This window comes from Suricata suricatta, chromosome 1 (assembly GCF_006229205.1).
Source record: "Suricata suricatta isolate VVHF042 chromosome 1, meerkat_22Aug2017_6uvM2_HiC, whole genome shotgun sequence".
Classification (NCBI taxonomy): Eukaryota; Metazoa; Chordata; class Mammalia; order Carnivora; family Herpestidae; genus Suricata; species Suricata suricatta.
Genome location: NC_043700.1, coordinates 140,885,011 through 140,903,727, shown reverse-complemented (window position 1 = coordinate 140,903,727; position 18,717 = coordinate 140,885,011). Strand labels below are relative to the sequence as shown.

General features: G+C 36.8%; 1 protein-coding gene across 3 annotated transcripts in view; it reads left to right on the top strand.

Annotated features, from left to right (window-relative positions):
* The first annotated feature begins 1,269 nt into the window (after positions 1-1,269).
* YTHDC1 (YTH domain containing 1) overlaps positions 1,270-18,717 on the top strand; it is a 34,918-nt gene continuing 17,470 nt past the window's right edge. For 2 of the 3 annotated variants that reach the window (XM_029945231.1, XM_029945226.1), the window contains exons 1-7: positions 1,270-1,668; positions 10,915-11,016; positions 11,649-11,977; positions 12,099-12,528; positions 16,839-16,928; positions 17,398-17,451; positions 18,017-18,111. In XM_029945231.1, the coding sequence (XP_029801091.1) occupies positions 1,641-1,668; positions 10,915-11,016; positions 11,649-11,977; positions 12,099-12,528; positions 16,839-16,928; positions 17,398-17,451; positions 18,017-18,111 (1,128 nt within the window). In that variant the 5' untranslated portion in view covers positions 1,270-1,640. The remainder of the gene's footprint in view (positions 1,669-10,914; positions 11,017-11,648; positions 11,978-12,098; positions 12,529-16,838; positions 16,929-17,397; positions 17,452-18,016; positions 18,112-18,717) is intronic. The other variant, XM_029945240.1, reaches the window with a different exon arrangement.

The window sequence follows — 18,717 nt, the reverse complement described above, 5'->3', positions numbered from 1 at the left end:
CCCATCAGTCTGAACGACAGGCCCCTGAAGGTTACAGTAACATTTGAGTTTACTTGAGGCAGTAATTGGGGGGCTGGAGGTAAATTTCCTCTACTTGAGCCCTATTACGTACTACTACTCGGGACCTTGGACATTTTACTTCACTTTCCCTGTATGTAAAATAAAGCTAATAATAGAATCTAATTGGGGTTTTGGAAGATGAAATCAGATTGTGCAGGTCAAATTCTCAGAACAATACCCAGCACACAGTAAGAACACACAATTTTCAGCATTTATCATTACACAGTAATTTCCTGTTAACTTATTTCTACCATATATTATACTGAAAATTTCATAAAGACAGAAGAAATGCTGTCCTATTTAACCTTGATTCCTAAGCATCTGACGAAACATACCTAGGTTTTATATTCATTTTTCTTTCTATTCCCCCCGCCCCCTCCAAGCCCTCTTTAAACTCTATTGATTTTTCTCAATTTGTTATAGTGGCCATCAAGAATCAAGACGCTAGACTATTCCTCTTTCTTTGAACACGCTGTTTGTTTTTATGTAACAATGTTACCTTTTTCCCTCCAAATTTTCTTCCCCCGTAAGCTCAGTTACGGAGCAGAGAAGCAAAATAACATTTTCAGTCCTATGGACAATGAACTTTATGCAAGTTTCCTTACAGATTTTACCACATTATGCAGTTAAGTAATTTTTGGTCACTTCTCTAGTTTCAATTTCTCAATACTCTATTTAAATCAACTGTTTACCCCAGCGCCTCAATAAACGCCTAAATCAAATGTTATTACTTGAATTACAAAGCTATACTAACGTACAGTAGAATTATTTTCCCCAATTAAGGAAAACTAGTAGGCTTTTGTGACGAGAGAGCCGGGTGCATGCTGCACTGCCTTCGGCTGGCCCTAGGGCGCCAACTGAGACAGTCTATTGGGCACCGAGAGTACACAGTGGCGGCTGCAAAGGGTCCCGCCCAGGCTTATCCTAAGTCTCCGATCCACAGAATTAGGAGTTCCGCCTTCTTTTGTCCTCAGGAAGGGCCGTTAGTAGGCTTTCAGGTGAGAAAACAGCGCCACCAGGGAGTACGCATCGCTGGGGGTTGCCCAATACACCGTAACTTCGGCGATCTGAACACTGAAAAGACTCGGGCCGGGGACATCCGGGCCGTGGGAGACGAAGCGACGTGCTGACGTTATCACGTTTCCCTAACCCAGCCCCGCCTCCCCGCCCCTCTCCGCACTGTGACGGTCCCGGGGAGGAATGAAGCGTAAACAGCGCAGGGCATTTCGGGAGCGGGATTGTTTCAAGCAGGAAGCAGGCTCCATTTTAGCGCCGCCCGCCGTCGCCATCTGTTTCCCTTCCCTCCCACTCCCCCTCCCGTTCCCAAGCCCTAAAGGGAAGGCTGGGCCTAGGGCACCAGAGGCTGGAGTGAAAGGAGAAAAGGGAGAAAGGGAGGAAGCGAGGAGAAAAAAGGTGAATTGAGAAAGGTGAGCCGTAGAGGCCAAGGCGAAGCGCGCAGCCCAGCGGACGGACTGACGGACGTGCCCGTGCTACGGCTGCCGCGGCTGCGGCGCCCGCGCGAGTCGCGTCGAAGCGGCGGCGGCGGCGGCGGCAGCAGCAGCGGAAGCAGGAGGGGAGCAATGGCGGCCGACAGCCGGGAGGAGAAAGGTTAGTGCGGAGAAGGGTGACGCGCCGAGGCGATGCTCCGGAGTGGGTCGATGGAGCCGTGGTCGTCGTTGCGAGGTGGGGGTTGGGGAGGTTAGCCTGCCGGGCGCGGAGCCGATCCATCCCAACCGAGACACTTGGACCCGCTGGAAGAGACTAGGCCTGCTCTTGCGTCCTCGATCTCTGTACGACCTAGCACTTCATCTCTCCTGGGTTTGTTTTGTTTTTGTTTTTGTTTTTTGATCCTAATTCTCCTCTTTCCGTTCTGCAGTCCTGGGCGCGGCTGAGAAGGCCTGTTCTTAGTGGCAGGCCCATGGGTTTAGTTCCTGGTAGGATTATGCGGATGTAATGCGTATTTTCCGAACGATCCTTTCTTTTAGGCAAAATTTCGGAAATCCTTAATGCCACAGTCAAAGCTGGTAGTCTAGTAAGTGAGCATATTTAAGAAGTGGTACAGGTGGATTAGTAATCCCGAGAAATATCTACAAGTAATTTGTGGCTCTTCCTGTTAAATAGGCACAGTGGCAAGAATTGCCCCTTTGGTTCCTCGAACATCTATTTTGGAAATCATGATGTTTGAAGCAATAATTGAATGATTTAGACATGGCAAAGAAAAAAAAATCCTAGTCACTGTTTTGATAGAAACACGTTGTGTTAGCTCCCAGAAGGTACAACCAGGAACAAATGGGTGTAATTTATAGAGAGCTGGAGGAATAATACAGTTACAGTAAAAGTAGGAAAAACTGATGTTGGTAGAAAGGAATGTCAGGTCTTTTGAAAAACTGACCGGGATCCCAGATGCTACAGATGTTTATGTATATCCTAGTTCTGTACCTGTCTGGAGAGTGGTCTTGTTTAGATGCTGCCTTTAGGGTCTTTTCTAACCTTAAGATTATCATGATAGTTTTGGGAAGGTTATAGTTAATAAAAATATGGCGCTGCTGCTACCATATCTCACATATCTGCTCTTCTGTTAGGTTAATCAAGTTGGGGGGGGATTTGTTTAATGCATTTTAGAGTCAAGTTGCAGTAGGCCCATGATCCCTCTAATTTTTCTCCTTTAGAGAAAGACGGGTCTTCATGCTTCATTAAACTTTCTAGGATAGGAGCAGCTTGAGAAGTGGAGTGTGTCGGAGTATGCTTAAGAAATTGGGACTATCTAAAACTTTTTTGGTGATTAGGTTGTAGTAGTTGGATTGACCTTTCTTTAAGTCTTAAAAAATGCACCCCTTTGAGAGGTATGAAAAGAATGTGAAGGTCAGGTGCAAGGTGTTAGTGACAAAAAGAATCTGCTTTCGATTAGTAGTAAACTTAGATATTAAAATAGGTGATTTCAGTCGATAAGAATTCAGTTGACATTTGATTGTATTAGAATATAATCTGCAAGCTGTGAGTTGGAGTGAGTTGAGTGGTGGTTGTGATGGGTACGGTAAACCAAGTACAAAATGAGTAACTACTTCTCAAGATTCATCATTAAAACGAACACAGTTGTTAAATTAGTGGTAGAGTAGATGTAGAGTAGACACAGCAAAGCATGTGGTGGAAGAAAAGTAGCTAATTTTTTTTAAGTTTATTTATTTATTTTGATAGCAAGAGAAAGAATCCCAAATAGGCCCTGCGCTATTATTCAGCGCAGACCCAAAATGCCAGTGGGTCTCACCAACTGTGAGATCAAGACCTGAGTCGAAATCAAGAGTTCGATGCTTAACCAACTGACCCACCCAGGTGATGTTTTAAAAATTGTTTTAGAAATGGATTTAGTGATGAAAGTTCTTAACATGTAATGCCACCTATTAGCAGTACTTAGGAGAGTTGTCCAACTTTTGAAAGAACTCATATGTGTGTGGTTTTTAAAAAATTTAATTCCCATATTTGAGTTTATATCTGTTTTAAAAGTGCTTATCTTTATAGATTAGGTTGAAGATTGTCTCTAGTTTACTGGGAAAGCTAGCAAATCTAAAACCTACTGGAATTGTTTATTTAATTTTGTAATGGGAAGATTTCCAGAATAATTCATTTTGCTAATAAGGAAACTGAGTTCCAGGGTGTCTTACTTAACTTGATCCTTGTCACACATCTAGAATAATAGCTGGAATTAGAATACCTAATTCACTCTTCCTTCTCATACTTTTGGAAGGAAAAGTGAGAAGCGAAGTATTTGTCAGTAGTTATCTTATGTAAAACATTATGAAATTATAAACTTAAGTCCTCCAAGAATCTTAGACTTGTCACAGGCCTTAAATGATTTCATGAATGGTGTAAAATCTTGATGAGAAGTGCATTTAAATTGCAGACGTTTGCTGTTAGTCACAGAACAGTTAGAAGACTTGGTGATAGAGTTGTTGGATTATTGGGCTTTGCACATTGGCTGTGTGATAAACATTCACTTCTGTAATACCCATATTTAGAAGCTAAAGCCTGGACAAATTGCCAGCTCCTTCTGATTCCTGTGGTGATTATTTGTCCAAAAGGTGGATTTGAATGATACTAATACTAGTTTTTCTATATGAGAATGCAAATCTTTCCTATTTTAAATACCTTGTATATGTTTTATTTCTTAAGATCTTATGAAAAATTTAATATATACAAAATGTGGAAAGTGAGTTACCACTTTCATAAGGAACATGTTTTTCTACATTAACTGAACAGAAAGCTCCACGAGGGCCAGGAGTATGTCAGTCTTGTTCACCAAGTTCCTGGTGTACAGTAATCATGACTTCATGCTTTGAATAAATGACTTGCAAGGTTGGACTTGGTTCATAACTGACCATGAGGCATTTACCTCTGCTGTCCAAAGTTAAGGATGTTGTCAGTTTATTTTATTTTTTTACATTTTTTAAAAAGTTTATTTTTGTGAGACAGTGTGAGTGGAAGAGGGGCAGAAGAGAGGAGGAGACACAGAATCGAAGCAGGCTCCATGCTCTGAGCAAACATTCAGCACAGATCCTGATGCGGGGCTCAAACCCACGAACCATGAGATCATGACCTGAGCCGAAGTCAGAGGCTTAACCGACTGAGCCACCCAGGCTCCCCTGGATGTTGTCAGTTTAAATTGTGTGTGTGTGCACACAGTCATACAGGGAAGAACATATAAGTATGTAAGCACAGTTACATATACATACACATTTTTCATGAACATACTTTAGCTCTCCTTATAGTGAGTCCTTAGAAAAAAATTGATTTTCTTGGTCCTCTTTAGTTAGGGCTTTAGAAAGCATAGAGTATATATTTGATAATCCAGGGTATTTGTTTGACCCATAATAGAAGTACGATAAAAGATTTAAAATACTCTCCTTAAACTTCAGATTGTATGCTTATTATGCTTAGAGCAGAAAATTTGGATGTGATGGGAAATGCAAGTCTCTACACTTTATTTAGAGAAATGACAGTTTTGAATGAGACTGGTCAGATGTAAAATGTAACAGAAGGGGAGGTTCCAGGAAATTTTGCTTCATTGTCAAAGCCCACTAAAACTATATTCAATGAATTAAAATAAAGATATAATGTACTCTGGTGTTCTGTGTTGTAAAACAAAATGTATAATATACTTAACTGCCCAGGTTTCTTTAAAACCTCTAGGTCTTTGTTCTTGACCCTCAAATAAATAGTACTTTGTATCTCCTGACTCAGAAGCTTCCAGATCCAAAACAGTGGGCTGTTTACTCAGATAAAGGTTAATTTTCTACACTGATATCCCTGGAGTTAAGGCTTGTGGCCTTCCTGGGCCAGGAATTTTAAGATTAAAGTGTAATTCTGGCATAATGGAAAGAGCACTAAATTTGTATGCATAGTTGTGAGATTTTAGTCATGTCACTTCAATTCTGTGGGCTGCATTCTGGAATTGTTATATATCTAACCTTCTGGTGGTTAAAGTACCTTGAAAGCCAGTTAGATTTCCAGTTTCCCATGATTATGAAAAACAACCTGGGGTGCCTGGTGGCTACATCGGTTGGGTTTCTGGTTCTTGATTTCAGCTTGGGTCGGGATCTCTCGGTGGGCTCTGTGCTGACAGTGTGGCGCTTGCTTGGGATTCTCTCCCTCTCTCTCTGTCCCTCCCCCATGCACGCCTGCGTGTACTCACTCATGCATGTGCTCACGCTGCGCTCTCAAAATAAATAAATAAACTTAAAAAAATCTGCCAATAAAACAATAAAAAAGTTTTAGTCCTGACATCTTGACAGGTTTTGAACAGGCTTTAAAACATTGATTGTTTTTACTTTCTTCTTTTGCCTCCTGTACCCCTGGAAAACTCAAGTTTGCTAATAGTTTGCAATGATGACTACGATTTTGCTTTGTACCAGTGATGATAGTGAAGTTCATATACATTGAATATTGTGAATGCAAAACATTGACAGATGATTGCACTTCCACAGAGGCTGCTTTGTTTTGTTTTTGAGGCAGTGTTTAGGTCCATCAATTCCAAATGAAAATCTGAGTTTGGGAATTCTTGAAAATATGGAAGTTTTAACAACATGGTGCTTGAATTTTATCAAGGCAGTTAATCGGCTAGAGTTCAGTAGGGCTGTCTTCCTTACTGTTTCTACTCTTTCACAAAGTTATGCATACTAAATTTATTTGCAGTTACTTAACATTGTTATTCATGAGTTGCAGGCTTATATGCACACTAGGGTCCTGCAGATAAAGTACTTGTTGAATAGTTCATGGTACTTATTAGGTAAAACAAAAGTAAAGGAGCAAGCACGTTCTGTGTGCAGGCAGTATTTGTAAATACACATTTATTAGGCATTAAACCCAGATTTGTTTCTTGCAAAACCTTGACACGTTATTACCTCTCTGTGTCTTAACAGAAGACTATAAGGACTACTCTAGCTGGTTGCTTTCAGCTGAGAATCTGGATCCCTAATGACCAAATAGTCCATTTAACAAATGGCAAGGTCTGGATTTTTATATTACATCCTTTAAGTTTTCAAAACAGTGTCCAAGAGCTAGATTCATATACATTGTTAGGGTATAATTTTGGGATGGATTTGAATTTTAGCTGTAAATAGAAATACTATTTAATGAGTAATTTCATTTCATTTGAGCTAATTATTGTGACAAAATTCATTCTGTTGTGAAATCTTAAACAGTTTCTGAGTTTTTAAAATAACTTGGAGAAAATACTGTATTCCTTATGTAGATTTATCAAAAAATACAATGTGTGAAGTGCTTTATCTCATAGAAATATATATTAGGGTTATTTTTGTAGTACATGAATTGTTCATAGAACTCTTAATGACATTTACTAAACTTTATTTTACTATTAATATTCTTAGGTTGGGGTGCTGCTGTCAAGCTGCTATGAAGGAATTGAATGCATATGAATATTCATACAGTGTATTAGTGTATAATTTTAGGACAAAGAGTGATTTAAAACTCTATTAAAATTTTATTAAAAAAAACGAAAATGAAAGTTAAATTTATTAAGGTAGTTTAAAGGTCATGCTACAGAACTAGTGGATGTTATCTTATGTTAGAATTATTTTTTTTCTGAAAAGGATATGCCAGTAATGATTAGTCTTCAGCAGTAGTAGCTTCTGAGAATATTTAAGTAATTTTCACTTTATTTATAATGAATTCATTTTAGGGGCTCCTGTGTGGCTTAGTCAGTTAAGCATCTGACTCTTGGTTTTGGCTTAGGTCATGAACTCATCATTTGAGAATTCAAGCCCTGCTTTGGGCTCTGTGCTAACAGCATGGTGCCTGCTTTGGATTCTGTCTCTGTCTCTCTCTGCTTCTTCGGATAAAAATTTGTAGACCATCGAGTGAGGATGTAGTGTTTAATCCTGAAGTTAAATTTCACGATGCTATAATGTCAGTCACACATAGCTTTCTGGTGTATTAATTGAAATTAATCTAGTGCACATGACTTTTTAGTAATATTTTGTATTTTTGTTGTTTCTTTATACTTTGTTTAAAGGTTTTTTTAACCTCCACACCTAATATAACTCCAGATTTAGAAAACCTGAACTGTAAGCTTGTATCCCCATCTGTTTCTAGACAAGTGGATTTGGTCACCTGGTACTTTTGAGCTTCTATTTCCTTATCTGTGAAGTAATGGATAATAAAGCATACCTTAGACGATTCAAATATGTATATATTGATATGTGAAAGTGGTAAAATGTTTTTTAAAAAAGCATTGGTTAATATTTGTTGTGTTAAAAATTTGTAGCTGCTTTTTAAAACTGCAACCAGTCTCTACATTTGATTAATAATTATTTGTTAAGGCTTATTTAAACAATAACAACCCCCCCTTTTTTAATAGGGAAATTGTGATCGAAGCGTGCCTGAAATTTATATTGATTTAAATTAACCTGTGCAATTCATTCTGTTAGGTTTAGCATACGTAAAGTGTATAATTTAAGGTAAAATGTTCAGGCTTTTGGGTTGATATTTCTGGTATGGAGCTAGTGATTTTATGAAAAGATTTGTGTAGCACTGTATTTACTTAATTGCCTATTTGTGATAAATTTTTTTTGGTTTAGAAATGTAGTTAATTCTGTGGGCATCTGTTGGACCCAATGTTTTACTGACTAGAGAGCTAGAAGTAAAAATAAAAATTCATATAGTACATATATTTTAGAAAAACAATAAAGTATACTCTTAACACCCAGAGAAAGCAATTGCTCTGCCATTCCAGGCAAATGTAATTTTTGATGTTGTTAAAAAGCCACTGTGTTTGGGGCGCCTGGTGGCTCAGTCAGTTGAGCATCTGGCATTGGCTCAGGTCATGATCTCGTGGTTCGTGGGTTTGAACCCCGTGTCAGGCTTTGCTCAGAACCAAAAGTCTGTCTTTGGATTCTGTGTCTCCCTCTCTCTCTGACCCTCCTCTGCTCACCCTGTCTGTCTGTCTGTCTGCCTGCCTGCCTCTCTCTCTCAAAAAAAAAAATAAATAAATAAAACATTAAAGAAATTAAAAAAAATAAAAAACCCCACAACTGTGTTTGACTCCAAATACTGAGAGAGTGTTTCTTTTCCTGTGTCCTGTGTAACCTTGCTTTCTTTCCTATCATGCTTACATTGTATTTTAGTTCTCTACAGTCACTGATTTCTGTCCCCTTTTGTAGATATTTTAGTCTCATTTAACTTGTGTGTAGACCTCAGGTCAGTTAATAACCCTTTCTACATATATAGAAAAATTATCCTTGCTATACTTTTTTTAAAATTTAGAAAATGTTTGTTTTAGAGAGTGAGCACACCTACGTACGTGCGCATGTGTGTGCAGGGGAGGGGCAGAGAGAGGAGGGGACAAGAGGATCCAAAGTGAGCTCTTTGCTGACTGAGTGCCTGATGTGGGGCTCAAGATGTGAGATTATGACCTGAAAGGAAGTTGGACTGAGCCATCCAGGTGCTCTATGCTTGCTATACTTTTGAATGGGCTTTGTTTTTTTGGCTGGAGCCATAAGTGTAATTGTCCTATTCAGTTACTGTTCACATTTCCCTTCACCAACCACACCTTAAATTTGGAAAGATACTTTTGGCACCAAAATACTGAAGTGTTCAAAGCATTTACCACTAACTTTAGTGTATTATTTAAAAAAATAATTAATTTAGGGCATGCCTAGGTGGCTCAGTCAGTTGAGCTTCGGACTTCGGCCCAGATCATGATTTCATTGTTCATGGGTTCGAGCCCCATGTCAGGCTCTGTGCTGACAGCTCAGAGCCTGAAGCCTGCTTCAGATTCTGTGTCTCCTCTCTCTGCCCCTATCCCACTCATACTCTGTCTCTCTCAAAAATAGATAAACATTAAAAAAACTAAAAGAAATCAATTTGAAGTAGTAAATATTTGTTTGTATTTTTTAGAACTTATTTTGTTCTTTTGTATATGGTGGGGATGCAGTGACAAGTCTGAGTTGTAGGTTTTCATGATCATTCGGCTTCTCATTTGTAGTCAGTAGTCCTCTTGCTTGAACAAGTTACACTTTTGATAGTTGATACCAGCAGTTTCAAACATTTTTGACTGTGTAGCACATTAATATATATTTTTTTACTATTAATGTTATTTTGACATATATTTGACAGAATAGATCTATGTATAGTATGGAATTTATTTATTTTTCATCTACACTCCATTATTAACATTTTGCCACATTGTTCTTGAATTCATTTTCCCTTCTCATTCTCCTTTTATATATGTGGATATGTGCTTATGCAGACATACTTTTTTTCTGAACTGTTTGTCAGTTTTCCACATGGTGCTTCTTTGTCCGTAAATATTTGAGCATCATGTATTTCTTAAGAAATAGGATTTTCTTTTATCTAACTATGGTACTGTCAAAATCAGGAAGTGAACAGTGATACTATAATCTACAGACCTTACTTAAATTTCATTAGTTTCCCAGTCATGTGCCTTATTCAGTTATCGTGTCTTTTTCGTGTTTTTTAATCTGGAGTAGTTTCTTAGTGTAGTGGTATTATTTCATGACCCTTAGTTTTGGCTTGATATTTCCTTAGGTAGGCTCAGAGTTTGCATTTAAAAAGATTTTTTTTAAATTTTCTTTTATTTGAGAGAAAGAGCATGAGCACAGGAGGGGCAGACAGGGAGACACAGATCCGAAATAGGCTCTTAGCTGTCAGCACAGAGCCCAATCTGGGGCTCAAAATTCATGGACCTCAAAATCATGACCTGAGTCGAAGTCAAATGCTTAACTGACTTAGCCACCCAGGTACCCCCAGAGTTTGCATTTTTGGATGGGAATATCACAGGATTATTATTTCATTCTTAGTGCATGATGCCAGGAGGTTTGTAATACTGATTTGACCCACTGTTGGTGATGTTAATTTTGATTACTTGGTTAAGTTGAAATCTGCCAGGTTTCTCCACTGTAAAATTATTTTTTGGTAATCACTAAGTATGTTTTGAAGAGTAGTAATACTTGTTACTAAGTAACAGTAAGTATGTGTTTACGTTATACACAAGTATTTTCCTTCTAATTTTTATGCACATTTTAAAGCAGTTACAAAAATTAGAAATTAGAGGATGAGGTATAGATGTAGAAGTTATCAACATTTCCTTCTTATACTCCAATATGTCCTTTCATACCCTATAGGGTGGGTGTACACTATTCTGGCTTTGTGACCAGAGTTCTGTATCATGTCCTTTATCTTGTATGGTTTTATAGGATTACTGTTGTGTCTTGATCCTGAAATAAATGATCTTGGTGGTTATGTTACCATATTTATGTAGACCCAACAAGATAAATGCTTAATGGTAATGATTTTTCCCTATTTTTAATTTCATGCTTTCAGATGGAGAACTTAATGTTCTAGATGATATTTTGACTGAAGTACCAGAACAGGATGATGAACTGTATAATCCAGAGAGTGAACAAGATAAAAACGAGAAAAAGGGTATGTAATAGTTTAAATTTTTTTGTTAAGATACTGTTTTTTTGTTTAAAAATTTAAAAAATATTTATTTTATTTTGAGAGAGAGAGAAGGGGGAGTGAGCAGGAGAGGGGCAGAGAGAGGGAGAGAGAGAGGGATCCAAGCAGGTTCCGTGTTGTCTACTGAGACCTGACGTGATTTCAGACTCACGAATTGAGAGATCATGACCTGAACTGTGATCGTCCCCTGAGCCAAAATTAAGTTGGTTGCTTACCCAACTGAGCCACCCTAGTGCCCCCTGAAAAGTTTAAATAGAGATTTAATTTATTAAGAAAGTGACTTTGCTTTTGCTCTTGTTCCTTGGATTAGGTAACACCAAAAGCACAATCATAACAAACTGTGTTACCCAATTCAATATAAATAAAAGTAATCTATTTCTTTTCAAATGTGAAATTTCTCAAATACTTGAATTTATTCCAGTATTTGTAAATTATAGTTTCTTTATGATTAACTGTGCAGTAAAAATATTTCAGAAGACATTTTAAAGATATGAGTTCTTTTTTTTCTCTCTGTTACATATTATCTGTTAATCTTTGGTGAAATAAATAGAATACATAAAACACTTAACATGTTTTCTTTAAATTGTATTTTTAAGGATCAAAAAGAAAAAGTGACCGAATGGAATCTACTGACATTAAGCGACAAAAGCCTTCTCTTCATTCAAGGCAGTTGATTTCTAAGCCACTGAGCTCATCTGTCAGCAATAACAAAAGAATAGTTAGTACAAAGGGAAAGTCAGTTGCAGAGTATAAAAATGAGGAATATCAAAGATCTGAGAGAAGTAAGCGTCTAGAAGCTGATCGGAAGATTCGTTTGTCAAGCAGCGCTTCTAGAGAACCTTATAAAAGTCAACCTGAAAAAACTTGCCTCCGGAAAAGGGATCCTGAAAGGAGGACCAAATCCCCTACACCAGATGGTTCTGAGGTAGTAAATGTTATTGCAGATGTAAAACAGAAAGCAATTCTTTTTGAGGCTTTAGAACTATTTATTCAGGCTGACCTTATCTGTTATATGACTGCTGATTCCCTTTTTCTTTAAACATCAGAGAATTGGGCTTGAAGTGGATAGACGTGCAAGCAGATCCAGCCAGTCTTCTAAGGAAGAAGTTAACTCTGAAGAATATGGTTCTGACCATGAGACTGGCAGCAGTGGTTCTTCTGATGAGCAAGGCAACAACACTGAGAATGAGGAGGAAGGGGTGGAAGATGTGGAAGAAGATGAAGAGGTAGAAGAAGATGCAGAGGAAGATGAAGAAGTGGATGAAGATGGAGAAGAGGAGGAGGAGGAGGAGGAGGAAGAGGAAGAGGAGGAAGAGGAAGAGGAGGAGGAGGAAGAAGAATATGAACAGGATGAGAGAGACCAGAAGGAGGAGGGAAATGATTATGACACTCGAAGTGAAGCTAGCGACTCTGATTCTGAATCCGTTTCCTTCACAGATGGATCTGTCAGATCTGGTTCAGGCACAGATGGATCAGGTACTACTACTTATATGTATAAGTTTGTCTCAAAAAAAAATTGACGTGATTTTATTTTTGAACATATTTAAATTGAATTATAAAATATTTTGAGATGTGGGATGTTAATAAGATTGTCTTACGATTTTTTTAATAATTATATGCCTTTGAGTATTAGAAATACATTTGAATAATATTTACGTATCTTAGTAAAGGTGTTTCCCAACTTCAAATTGTATTCTAAATGAATGCAAGTCTGATTGTTTGTATGGAAATGCACTTCAGGTTTTAAGGTTACAAATTCTTAGGTTTTCATACTGGTCAGCAGTTTGTTTAAACACTGATACCTGATCTATTTGATTATTGACACAGAACCTGTCTGTTAGGTATTATGGTATTTCCATGTCTGATGCCTCTTGATTTCTTTCGTTTGGCAATAGAAATCAAAACAACTTTCTTTTTATCTTGGGAGCACACACTATTTTTCCAATTCTGTACCTATGGATTGATGGGCAATGGCAGGGTCTCCCAAAGACTGAGTGTAAGAGTACACGAGGTGGAAAATGGAGAGTGTAAGGTCCTTGTGGGGAAATTGGTTCAGAGTTGTCTTGGGTTATTCCTTCAGTACTACTTGTCCTACCATTTTATCCCTGTTGATCAATGAGATGTAAATAGAGGAATGGTAGGTAGTTGCAGTCATTAGGCTAAGAGGGGATCGTCTTTTGGGGGAAGATTCAGATTACACCAAGGGGAGGTCAGGGCATTTAAAAAAACCCTTGCCATTATATGATGGTTACACATACTGTCATGCTGTCTTACATCAAAGTGCAGCCAGATCTGCTATATATGCTAAATGAACTAAACTTCGGAATATAAGGTAATTCTATTCTTTTGTTGATATAGGATAGTTACAACTTCATTGTTAGTAAAATTTTATCATTGTTAGTAGATCACATTCTTAAAATTGTATAGGTGATAGAACAAATGGCCAGCTATTTTCTAGTGATTGGCATCTGAAGTGCTTTCAACCTTTTGCTCACTGGAGTTCTAGGTTTGGGAATTTAGACAAGATTTTAAGAGGTTTGAAGAGGTAGACTGAATAGATGGGTAGTTGAATTTGATGTAAAAATCTGTAGACTCTTTTTTTAATGTTTTATTTTTAGAGAGAGAGAGAGAGAGCGCGTGCGAGCAAGCGCCGGGTAGGGGCAGGGAGAGGAAGACACAGAATCTGAAGCAGGCTGGAGGGAACTCACAAACTGTGAGGTCATGACCTGAGCTCAATTGGGCGCTCAACTGACTGAGCCACCCAGGTGCCCCAAAATATGTAGAATCTTTAATTCTATTTCAAATTTTGCAAACTGATGAGATGATGTATTTTTTTTGTAATTTATAATAATGGAGAACAAAAAAATACATTGACAGTAAGAGTGAATCTTTGTTCATTTATTGTGATGAATAGAAGAAATATCCATGGGGTAGAGGATATTTTATTATAGCCATCTTTGATATTCACGTTATGAACAATATTTCTTGTTTGTCTTATTTAAGTCAAACAAAGACAACTTATTTAAATTGGGTAGGTCATGAAACAGTCTACCTTTAAAAAAAAATATTTATTTTGAGAGAGCTTGAGCTAGGGAGGGGAGAGAGAGGGGGAGAGAGAAGGAAGGGTTTCATGTCAGCATGGAGCCTGACGCAGGGCTTAATCTCACAAACTGTGAGATCATGACCCGAGCTGAAGTCAAGAGTTGGACGCTTACCGACTGAGCCACCCAGGCACCCTGAAACAATCTGCATTTTTAACAAGTTCTAAATGCTGCTGATACTGTATCAAGGCACTTAATAATACCTCATGTTTTTGTGGATGAGACATTTCAAATTGAATGGTAACCAATAGTTTCATGAACCTCAATATCAAAACTATTTGTAGAAGAGGTTTATTATTTTAAAAGAGATGCCTGGAATTCTTACTTTGCTTATTAAAGGGAGCTCTTGTCCTTGGAAGATCCCATTTGTGAGACATAAGTTTCAGAGACTGTATTTAGTGTGCAGGAAGTTACTGTATTTTTTTTTTTTATCATGGAGTAGTTTCTCATAAAACTGTATGAAAGAAAAATGGGGGTGTATTTGGAACTCCTTAATTAGGAGATGTCTATTGTTAAACATGAGGGATCACAATTTAGATTCTGTGGTACGAATTTTCTAGATGCTAGTTTATTTTACCTTAACTCTTCTCAGAATCTTCAGGAACTTATTTATAAAAGTGATACTTGGTATTAAAGGTTTAGTTAGATGACTTTTCATTGTTCTGGTCTGCGACTAATATTTGGGAGAGGAGATCATAAACTCTTAAGAGCAGGGGGAGTTATTTCTAATGGTATTTATTTTAAAAAGTTTAGAAGCTTTCTCTTAAAAAAAAATAACAGTTGGGCAAGATCTTAACTCTTCTTCGCTTTTTTTTCTGAATCATGTTAATGAGATACTCTTAGCCATTGGAAGGGTTTGTAAACAGCAACAAGAGGTGTATTATCATTAGTAATCAATTCATAATGCTTAGACTCCTACATATTCAAAGAGAAACATGCTCAGATTTTTAAATAACAAGCTTTTACTTTTTAATCTCTGTGAATTTCCTATCCATTGATTCACTGAATTTGGTTTCTGCTGAGTGCCATGCACTACATAGGAATGTGTAGTCAGTGAACAAAACAGACATGTATTGGATTTGACAGAACCTCCTCTTCTCATCTATTTGGGTCATTTTATACTTAAAAGGGTTCAGTCTGTTTAGTTGAAGTCTTCTAGTTGGCCTTGAGGGAAAGGGTTCTTAAAACTTTTGAAAGTTGGGTATCATTTAAAGCAAGCAAGCCTGGAAATAAATGCTTTGTCTATAGCTAGTTATTTGAGATACCATTATGCCCTGATGGGTTACTAGCTTTAAATGGGCTTGGCTTTGTAAATGTGCTTATGTGTGCTGCTTTGCTTTTCTCTTTCAGCCCTCTGTTAGGAAAATCAGTGTCACTCACAAACTTACTGTTATGTCTCTTTGGAGAGGCAGTTAGCAGAACATGAAAAAGGGAAAGATGCTTAAACTAAAAGAAAAGGAGTTTAGAATGTCTTTGGGATTTTCCATCTCCAGACTAGTTAGATCTGGAATCCCCATTCAGTAGTAAAATACTTTTTCCATTCATTTGCTCCTAAGAAGAGGGCTCAGGACTTACTTTCAAGCTACAGAGGACTTGCATTGGAACTAGGTTCTGTGCCCAGGAACTCTGGGCCCTGGCCATGTTGCTTAGCCATTTCTCTTCTCTGTTTCCTTTTCAATAAATGAGAATAATGACTTTAACTCTTTCATGAGTTTGTTATAAGGATTAAGGAGATAATTTAGCTAAATCTTTTTAAATAGGTAACTCTTTATAGTCACTCTAATAGAAAATTGTATGCAGGATCATTGATTATTTTTCTGCTATTTTTATACAGATGAATTTGTGCATTTTCTCTCCATATTTATTCTTTCTTATTTCCTAGCTGAAAAGTAAAGGATCTGATAATGGTATAATTAAAATACCAATAAAGAGAGACAGGAGAGCCTAATTCCATTTTAGGTCTTTGTTTTTAAGCTTATAAAGTTCCAAATTAAACTTAAAATGGTTTTTAACTGACAGGTAAAGTGAACCTTTTCTGTTCACTGAAGATTCCTACCTTTTTAGTAGAAATACATAGGCTATCAGTAAGATTTTAGTAACAAACTTTAAATTCGAAAAGAACAGTAATCCAAGAGGGAAGTGGTCAAGAAGAATGAAATTGAAGACACACAAGCTTTAAATGGGCAGTGGCAACCAGAAAAGGAATCACTAACTTAACTCTAGTGTGTTATTAACTTTTTTACATTTAAAGCTTTGGGTTCTGAAGTTCATCAGACACCGAAGAATCAGAGTTGGAGTTGTAATCAAGAATGATAGTACAGTTTTTAGAGAGACTTGGGACAGTGGTAGCTGATACATAGGTAGAAACAGTATATTTTACTGAAATAAAAGTTGTGTTTGCAGATTCTCCCCCCTCCTTGGAAAACTTTATTCAAGACTACCTTCATACATAGGATAAGTAGTTTTCAGTTATGGGCATATGTTTTTAGTTTAAGTTGGTGGTAGAGACCTGTTTCTGTGTTTGAACAGTATCTTTGAAATGAAACACCTTCTGAGGAAATTGAGAGATTAGGGGAGTGATTAGCAATGACGATTAAGAGATTGTACCGAAACCAGGCACATGATAACGTTCTTGTTTGAGTACTTGTCTTATGTTTTTAAACATTTTGTTTGAATTCTTTTTAGATGAGAAAAAGAAGGAAAGGAAGAGAGCTAGAGGCATCTCTCCAATTGTTTTTGATAGAAGTGGAAGCTCTGCATCAGAGTCCTATGCAGGTATCTTCATTTTACTTTTACTTGTGGTCACAGCTGACTGATTATGATGTAATTTGCTTTAGAAAGTGTGGAGGCTGTAGTTTAGTGTGAACTTGTTGATGTTCATTGGTATTGATTTTTGGCATGTTCAGTGTAATAATTCTAGAGGAAACTAAGCTTTTTCTTATTATTTTAATCCTGTTCTGTTACTGCTTAAGTGGAATTTCACTTTTTTTTTTTCTTGGAAGATGATGATTCAGTGACTAGTTTTCTGAGTGGGAAACTGTTCAAATATACATATTTTTAAAAAATCCAAACAACCCAAAAAACAAAACACTCGTACACATTGAGAAGTATTTTTTTTGTGTGTGTGGGTGCGCCAGGAAGAATAATTTGTCTTGAATGAGAACTTTATGTGACAAGACTGTAGAAATTTTGTCTTATCTCTATTAAAGCTCAATCTGAACAAATGTACTTTGGCTAAATACAGGTTCAGAAAAGAAGCATGAGAAATTATCATCTTCCGTTCGTGCTGTCCGAAAAGGTATCATTTAAATTTGAAATTGTTTTCATTGCATGCTGCATAAAGTCATTATTTTGCCTTATTAGTTTTTCATTAATAGTTGATTTTAATGTAGTAATGTTCTGATATATTACATTAAAGAAAAAAATTAATGATGTAGTTTTACATAGAGACAGCTCCACATTTACTTCTCACTGCATACCTTTTAGAACAATAATAAAAATCTCAGGATATTTTATAGTTTTGGACACTGGATAGTATGTATGTTTTTAATAGTATAATGGTTTATTTAAATGAATGATCTTGGAAAAGAAATCTATAAAATTTGTAGCCATTTTCATACTTAAATATGAATCTGATATATCGGAACATCACTAGATTAGGTTTAACTTCTTGTAGAATGCTGGTGTCTATTCTTAGCTTTGCTCTATTATGTGTTGTGGCTTAACTTTCCAAGTTGAATGGGTGATTATGAATTTTAAAAGCTGAGCTGGGTTGTGGAGGGCTAATTTCAGTTAGTACAGCTTACACCTCTGTTGTGATAATGGCGTCTGGTTAATAATCAGTTTGGGTTTCTTTTTTTCAGATCAAACCAGTAAACTCAAATATGTCCTACAGGATGCAAGATTTTTTCTCATAAAGAGTAACAACCATGAGAATGTGTCTCTTGCCAAAGCTAAGGTATTAGCATCAGTTCTGTTGAAACTATCGCAGTCTTAAAAGTTTTAGGTGGGAAGGTAGACTTATATACTGTGATTTTCATGAGATCTATAAAACTCTACAGCCTCTTTGCCACATAGAGTCTGCTTTGTGGAAACGTAGGCAACATAATAATTTGAGCTTTCTTTAAAGTCCTAAAGATGATTTTAGAAGTAAAAATATTTGATATAGAAGAATATGTATGTTTAATACTTTGTACTGTAAAAAGAGTTGTTTCCTTTGATTTTTGTGTTTCTGTATTCAAATAATTAACTTACTGAACTAATTTTTTTAAAAGTTTCTATAATTAACCATTTTATTTTATATTGATGCTGGTTTGGCACCTTGAGATGTTCTCGAAAAGAACTCATTCTTTTATGGAGAGTTTCTTTTATTTTTAGAAGTAACATCACTTGGATTTAGAATTAAGGTAAAGATTTAGCTTAAAGGCCCACCCAAGCAAGGCTTTACAAAAATATGTCCAGTTGCTGCTAGGACGTTGTAAGATATGAATTTTCTTTAATGTTTTTGCTACAGAAAATACTGTATTTGTTACACCATTATAAAATTTTCCTGTTTTTTATTTTA